The sequence below is a fragment of the Galeopterus variegatus genome, unplaced genomic scaffold, assembly GCF_000696425.1.
Source record: "Galeopterus variegatus unplaced genomic scaffold, G_variegatus-3.0.2 Scaffold93, whole genome shotgun sequence".
NCBI classification, from domain to species: domain Eukaryota; kingdom Metazoa; phylum Chordata; class Mammalia; order Dermoptera; family Cynocephalidae; genus Galeopterus; species Galeopterus variegatus.
The window spans coordinates 350,881-359,165 of record NW_007726204.1 but is presented as its reverse complement, the minus strand read 5'-3'; the positions used below and the strand labels follow the sequence as shown (position 1 = coordinate 359,165).

At 41.4% G+C, this 8,285-nt stretch overlaps 1 protein-coding gene across 1 annotated transcript; it reads left to right on the top strand.

The window, feature by feature from the left end:
- The first annotated feature begins 6,429 nt into the window (after positions 1–6,429).
- Positions 6,430–7,850, top strand: EID2 (EP300 interacting inhibitor of differentiation 2). The gene has a single exon (XM_008582219.1). The coding sequence runs from the start codon at positions 6,430–6,432 to the stop codon at positions 7,165–7,167; it is 738 nt and encodes a 245-aa protein (XP_008580441.1). The 3' UTR covers positions 7,168–7,850.
- The last annotated feature ends 435 nt before the right edge of the window (positions 7,851–8,285 follow it).

Genomic DNA, 8,285 nt, shown 5'->3' with positions numbered 1-8,285 from the left:
CGGGGCCTTGGTGTTATCAGCACCGCACTCTCCCGAGTGAGCCACCGGGCCGGCCCTGAGACTCCTTTTGTTAACTAGGATGACTTAACTTTTTAGCGTAAGTTCTGTTAATGCATTTTTTTTTTCTTTCACTAAAAGAAAAAATGAATTGGCCTAAGATTATTTTATTTTAAAATGGCCAAATACATTAATTAAGGGAATAATGAGCAGGTAATGTTCTTCGACATGTATAAAGCATGAATCTCACAACCCACCACTCAAATATTCACAATGGAAAGACAGAATGGTGCTACAAAAAGAGGGACTCAAATTAGAACTTGGGAAGGACTTCCCAGTGAGGAAATGTAAGAGATACATATTGAAACATTTATTCTGTTTTATTTCTCCTTGAGAGAAGTGTAGAGGATGCCTAGAGATAGGGACAGCCCCAAGCACAGACATTTCTCATACCATGTTGGCAGGCACTGTCTAGAAGGCTGGCGAGCTGGCGTCCTGGAGGCCTTCTTGAGAGAGGCTATGAGCTGGGCTCTTTCAAACTCACCAGCCCTGAAACTCATCTTGTCTTCTGCATCACAGACTCCTGGGACTGATGGCTTTCTCAGATATCTTGTTCCATTTGAATTTGACACTTTAGATTCTTCAGTTTCTTCATCTGTAATCATATTAACTTGCCAGGGCTGCCCAAACAAAATACCTCTGCTCTTTTGTGCGAAGAGGGGGTTAAAGTATAATGCCCTATAAATTGAGAAGGTACTTTGAGACCAAAGAAGGAAAAGGTCAGGTTCAGTAATCACAGGTAATTAGTGGGAGTGATTTACATTCAAGAAAGCCTCACGCAGTGAAGAATCAGGTGTCTAGAGCAGATCAGAGCATTCTCCCTCTGAGGTGACAATGTCTATATAGCAAAAGCCCTTGTTATTAAAAGTAACTTCAAGGAAACATCTTAAGAAAAGTAAGTTGATAACATCATTTACCAGGTGTCTTGTGATTCATGAAGCAGGACCTTTGGTCTTGTGATGTTAGCGCTCAGAACACTGACACCACCTGCTGTAACCACTCACTCCCTGAAACCAATGTTCCTTTTACAGCTTGCCCTAAGGTTGATGTACAACTGGTCAATGAAACAAAGGAATGAGGTTAAGCAGGAGTCAGCAAGGCAGGAGGGGCACAAAATGGCACTGGTTTTGTTCACCCCCTAACATCTCTACTTCCAAGATGTTAATAGGAATGATATTGTAGAGAGAAAAGAAATGAGTTTTGTATTTACAGATTTTTTAATTATTAAAAATGGCTAAAGCATTTATGATGGTTGTATGTGGAACTTTTGTATTATAAAATGTCAGGTGAGGAATCCTTAAACAAGTTGTTTTGTATTTGAATTATTTGTATTGTGTGTCTGTCTGTTTTAATTTAGTAAAACTGACTTTAATGGACTCTTCCTCACAGATGATGATTTTGACCAGTTTGATAAACCTGGTGCAGAAGCCATAAAACGCTGCTTTTAATTTAGAGGTTATCATGGGAATTCATCATTTCAACAGTCTCTTTGTCCATAGTAAAAGGAGGTTCCCATCAGCATTTTTAATTATAAGCCATGCCACCAAGTCTTGAAATACATAAAAGTTTAACCCATAAATCTTTGACACTATAATATTCAGCCGAGGATTTTAAAAATACTGTGGCTGAGTTTTGAACAACTGGAAATGAAGGCAATGTTGCCCTTAAGTTATGGAATAGATACTTTGCTCTGAGTACAAATGATATTGAGGCAGTCTTTATATAGGTTCACCTGGGTTCAGCCTAATGTAAAGGGACTGAGCATCAGAAATTTGGGATCCTAGAGGCCTTTTTGCAACTTGAATGGTCTTGGTTTCTCTTAGTCCTTGCTGGCAGTCCCTTTGCCTACACAGTTTCCCTTAAACTTTTTAAGCTTACTATGTATCTGACTATAATTCCCTCCAAACTCCGGAAACTACACTGTTGTTTTCAAGACATACCTCTCTCTCTAGACTGACTTCCTGCTATTTTAAGATCAGGCTTCTGAGGGACGGTGCCCTTAAGCTTCCAGGAAACCCTTTTGTCTAGTTGGGAGGCTCTTCTGTGCTCTCCCATCATATTTTCAAGAGATCATAACAAAGTCACACCTTTAATTTGATTGGTATTTGCAGCCTTTTTCACTTCGATAACCTTTTCTGGATGGAGAGACTGGATGTGAGAAAAAGTTTTCTTTTCTAACCTAGCAAGTCATAATCCTCTGAATTATTCTGGAAAATTAGCCAACTCCTTCTTCAGTTCAACCTGCTGTTGCTATGCCTTATTATGTTCAGCAATGAGTAACTAGCATTATGCCTCAAGGTCTTCTTATCCAAATAAAATAGTTCATTAGAAATATTTTCTATCTTCTAAGTAACCATTCGCAATAGTTTACTAGTTATTTCACTAGATCATAACATGGGCCACCATTGTTTCTGCCTCCAGTAACAATTTCCTCACTATTTTCCAGTCTTTGCCAACAGTTTGCTTTTCAGCTTTCTACCTTCCATCCATTACCTTGACCCAAGGCTACTGCCACATATTTTAGGATTTTGTTAGGGCAAAAAAATCCTAAAATATGTGGCAGTAGCCTTGGGTCAAGGTACCAATCCAACTCCTGGTACCAATTTCTGGAACAGTTATCTACTGCCACAATAATGTTGCATAACAAATCATATCAAACACTGTGGTACAAAGCAATAAGCATTTATTTAACCAGTAAGTCTAAGAGTCAGTTGGTAAGTCAGCTGGAGAATGACCAATCTGAATGCCTTGTCCGAGACCTCTTTCGTCAGCTCCATGTGGTCTTCCACCCTCCAGCAAGCTGATTCAGACTCATTCTCATAATGGAGACAGGAGATGGAGAGAAAGTAGAAGCATAAAATTCCTCTTGAGGACTGGTCTCAAGACTTTTGCACATCATTTCTGCCACATTTTATTGGTCAGAGCAAGTCATAGGTCAGATCAGATTCAAGGGGTGGAAAAAGAGAATCTACCCCTTGATGAGAGGAACTGCAAATTCATTATAAAATGTGTAGACACAGGGAAGGTGCAGAATTGGGGCCAGTTTTGCAATTATTATAGCACAGTAACAACCTTGGGAAGAGATAAGATTGGTAATACCATGAATAGAAATCTCAACAATATTAAATATCTCAGATGAAATACACAAATCTGGAAAATCTCCTGGTCAAAGCATAGAGGAGAGAAGCACCTGTCTCTACCAATAAGTCGTCTCAGCTCCATCTACTCAGTAATAACATATATTATATTAGAGTAGGAATTAGAAATTGTGTTTTTTTTTTTTTTAAAGATGCCTGGTAAGGGGATCCCAACCCTTGACTTGGTGTTGTCAGCACCACACTCTCCAAGGTGAGCCAACTGGCCATCCCTATATAGGATCCGAACCCGTGGCGTTGGTGTTATCAGCACCACACTCTCCCAAGTGAGCCACGGGCCGGACCCTTGGGAATTAGAAATTGTGATAACTTACTATTAGCCTTGGAAGCAGATACAATCCTGCCTTCTGAGATTAAAGTCACCTTACTGTAGAAGCTGACAAGCCTTATTACACTTAAGGCTTAGGAAAATCAGGGGTAACAATGATGCAGAAATGATATCATTATTTCCCTAATTGTGGTTTCATCCACATCCATAAAAGTGCTGATTTTAATTCTGAGGTCAACATGGAAATTAATTTTTTAAAGGAAATCTATGTTTGCAGTAAGGACCAATTTTCTACAGTGCTCTTTATTACTGGATTTGCAGCCTTTTCTAAAAGCAGATCTGACCCCTTCCTCATAAACTCTTCACCACCTCTTTTAAAATGTTGATTGTATAACCATGGCTTTAAGTTCTCCTCTCTATTTTTTTCTTCCTATAATGATTTTAAGAGATGTGGTGCCCATGAAACCAGCTCCCTTAATTGTTTAGTCTGCAGCATAGTTGAAATATCCTCAAATGATCTGAAATACTGGCAGTGAGTCACAGACAAAGATGCTGTAGCCACTGCAGGAAAAGTCTGGGGAGCCATAGCTAACCTGGAATTTATCTCATATTTTTGTTTTTATCCCTCCACATTATCATCAAGTTTTTCTGCCTTCCTCTATTTTCAGTTTCTCATTTTAGTTCACTTCATTTTCCTAGAACAATTTTTATCATTTCTATGTAATAAACCAAAATTTTATTTAGAGCCATTTATATTCCCAGAAAATAGAAGGGCTTGTCAGCTTCTACAGTAAGGTGACTTTTAGTTTCAGAAGGGTGGATTGTATCTGCTTCCAAGGCTTATAGCAAGTTATCACAATTTCTAATTCCTCCTCTAATATAATATAATATATATTATTACCTAAGTCTGGGAATTCCTTTGTCAAATATCTGTGATTCTCCAGGCAGCCCGAGGGTGGGAACAATAGATCTTCTGTCTCCAGCCTAGCCTGAGAGCTGCCTTAAAGGAGCCACACACTTAGTCACTGTAGAGATGTTGGTGGGAAGCTGTGTTTGAAGCAGCAAGTAGACCAGATGTGTTTTGTAAATTTTGTGCTTGGGCCAGGAAAATTAAAATGCAGGGTGAGAACTTAATGCATCAGCATAGCTACTCCTGACAGGGCAGTGAACAATGACTCACTAAAGTTATTTGCCAATGCTCATGAATCATGGCATCATGATGAGAACCACTACCAGCAAAATCAAAGATGGACGGGCTGGCCCGTGGCTCACTCGGGAGAGTGTGGTGCTGATAACACCAAGGCCACGGGTTCGGATCCCATATAGGGATGGCCGGTTCGCTCACTGGCTGAGCGTGGTGCTGACAACACCAAGTCAAGGGTTAAGATCCCCTTACCGGTCATCTTTTAAAAAAAAAAAAAAAAATCAAAGATGGAATTTCCTTATATGATGTTTTCACATAAATTAGAATAAAGAGAAAGTAATTGGAGAGCCAATACTTAAGATTCGTACTGTAATATTACGGCACTCGTTAAAAGTAATGGTAATGGGGGCTGGCCCGGTGGTGCACTGCTACAGCGCGCCGCTTGGGAGCGCGGTGGCGCTCCCGCCGAGGGTTCGGATCCCACATACAGACCGTTCCCGCTCACTGGCTGAGCGAGGTGTGGGAACAACACCAGGGTTGTGATCCCGTTGCCGGTCCCAGTCCGGTACGGGCGCGACACTGAGGGTTGTGATCCGTTGCCGGACACGAAAAAAGACAAAAAGGAAAAAAAAAAAAATAATAATAATGGTAATGAGTATGTAACTATCAAGAAAAGGAACTACTGCGTTTATAACCACGATGAAAAACTTGGGTCAATCTCATAAAAATAATGTTATATGAAAGAAACCAGATACAAGAGTATATCTTGTAGACAAAACTAAATAACAGTATTAAGAATGAACCCTTAGGTGGTAAAACAAAAAGAAAAGCAAGGAAATTATTGCCATAAATGTCTAGATAGTAGTTACCTCTGGGGAGAAAGGAGAGGATAGTAATAGGAATGTGGAGACTCTGTCTGGAATACTGGAAATATTCAATTTCTTGACCTGAGTGGTGGTTACATGGATGTTCACATTGTGATAAATCATTCCACTGCATATTTATATTTTGTACACTATTCTGCATATGTGTTATATTGCACAAATAAGATTTCCAAAAAAAAAAAAATGTTCAAGAGTAGCCAAAGCAATTTGAAACCTAACAAGAACAAGTATTATTATAAAACTTTAACAGCTAAGAAAATAGGTATAGGTGAAGATAGACAACTGAATGAATGGAAAAGAATAAAGAACCACAGGCCTGGCCCTGTGGCTCACTCGGGAGATTGCAGTGCTGGTAGCGCCGAGGCCGCGGGTTCGGATCCTATATAGGGATGGCCAGTGCGCTCACTGGCTGAGCGTGGTGCAGACAACACCGTGCCGAGGGTTGTGATCCCCTTACCAGTCAGGAAAAATAAAATAAAATAAATAAAGAACCACAAAGTAGATCATGAATCTAGAATATCTTGGTATATAATAGAGATGGCATTGTAATCACTGGAAAATAAGGAATTTAGAGAGAACCATCCAAGGATGGAATCTTGGGGACGCCTAAAGGAAGCTATCTTGTAAGACTCTCCTTATAAACTGGTTGATATGTAAAATATTTTGACGTTCTACTGTTTCAGATGCGTTGGCGCTTCTGGACGCTAGGTGGCATCTAGAGGATCGCGGGCGCCAGGAGATGACGCATGCGCAGTGCTCTTAGGTGAGCCGTTGACTACACACTCGCTCCCGCTGTTATGCACACGGCGTTTACGCATGCGCCTAGCGCTCACGCACGCGCACTTGCATGCAGCCCAGTAATCGCGCTGTCCCGTTATTCCAGTTTTTCTGAGAGCAGCGGAGCTGACATCGCGGTGCGAGATGTCCGAGCTGCCCGCAGACAGCAGTGTCCCGCAGACGGGCGCGGCGAATGGCGACAGAGACGTCCTGCAGGCGGAGGTAGGCGACGAGAGGTGGGAGCCGGCCCCGGCGCAGCCTGAGGAGGCCAGTGAAGGCCTGATGGCGGAGGCCAGGAGAGGCGCAGCGGCGGCGGCCCGGGAAGGTCCAGCAGCCGGGGGAAGCTCGGCAGCCAGGGAAGGCCCGGCAGCGGCAGCAGCCAGGGGAGGCGCTGCAGCTAGGGAAGGCCCGGCAGCGGCGGCGGCCAGGGGAGGCCCGGCGGCCAGAGAAAGCCCGGCGGCGGCATCCAGGGAAGCCCGGATGGCAGAGGTCGCCCGGTTGTTAGGGGAACCATTGGATGAAGAGGGGCCTGAGGGTAGGCCCAGATCCAGGTCCGGCAACGCCGCAGGCTTGGCTGCGTTGCCCTATCTCCGCCTCCGTCACCCACTTAGCGTTTTAGGAATTAATTACCAGCAGTTCCTCCGTCACTATCTGGAAAATTACCCGATTGCCCCAGGCAGAATACAGGAGCTTGAAGAACGCCGCAGGCGATTTGTGGAAGCATGCAGAGCAAGGGAAGCAGCGTTTGATGCCGAATATCTGCGTAATCCTCAGAGGATAGATTTTGATGTCTTAACATTTACTATAGCTCTGACTGCATCCGAAGTTATCAATCCTCTGACAGAAGAACTTGGTTGTGATAAGTTTATCAATAGAGAATAGTTAAGTGATGAAACTACTTCAAGAGAACCTCTGCATTCAAGACAGTCATAACAATCCTATAACTTGATTTTAAAAAGTCAAAGTATATTGAGAATAAGGCAGTGTGCACAGTTGGAAAAAAAGAAAACATGATGAAAAAGCATCACATAAGAAATAGAAAAAATATCAAAAGCATTATAAGACTCCTCTAACATTCTTTGTGTTCGTGATTGATCCAGATTCTTTTCCTTGCATATGGAAAATGTCTCAACATTACTTCGTTAAAACGTAAAGGAGGGCAGGCCGGTTAGCTCAGTTGGTTAGAGCGCTGTGTTGTCACAACCAAGGTCAAAGGTTTGGATCCCAGTACTGGCCAGCCACCAAAAAAAAAGAAAAAAAAGTGAAGGATGTAAAAAAAAAAAAGTAAAATTGAGACTTGATGAAGAAAAATCGCCAATAAAAGAGTCCATGACGATGAAGAAAATTATCAAATAGCAAAGATAAGAATAAAGAGTTACTGCTGAGTTATTAGGACTAGAGGGGTATGGCGAGAACGTGAAATTGTCAGAATATGTGCTCTGTTCGTGTGAGATTCAACAGAACTTGTTAATGTAAGATTTTGTGTTTTCTGAGGCATTTCAAATGCCAAGCATAGTAAATATTGTATGTATTACATGATAAATCATCTTTTCGAAAATGTCAAATTTCTGGATTTTTTTCTTTCATTCAGTTTTTGATTTTTGTGGGGTTTTGGCAAATAATCTATTCACAAACCAAAAATATATGAAATATACGGTGAAAAATCTAACATCCTTGTCTCCCTCCACTGAGTATCTACCACAACCTCTAATGGTAGCCAGAGTCCCTCTTCTGTCCTGGTTTCCCACAAGCAAATAAAATTCTGGGTTTTACTTTATTAATTTCTTCACAAAAGTTGGCACGTTATATTTATTGGTTTATACATTGCTTTTTCATTAAGAACACGTCTTGAAGATCCTTCCAAACTATATTTTATCATTTTTGAGTTGCATTTTATTCCATTTTGTGGTTATGTTGTAATTTACTTAACCAGGAACATATTGATGGGCATTTAGGTGTTTTCCCATCTTTTTCTGTTGGCAAAAAATTGCTGTAGTAAT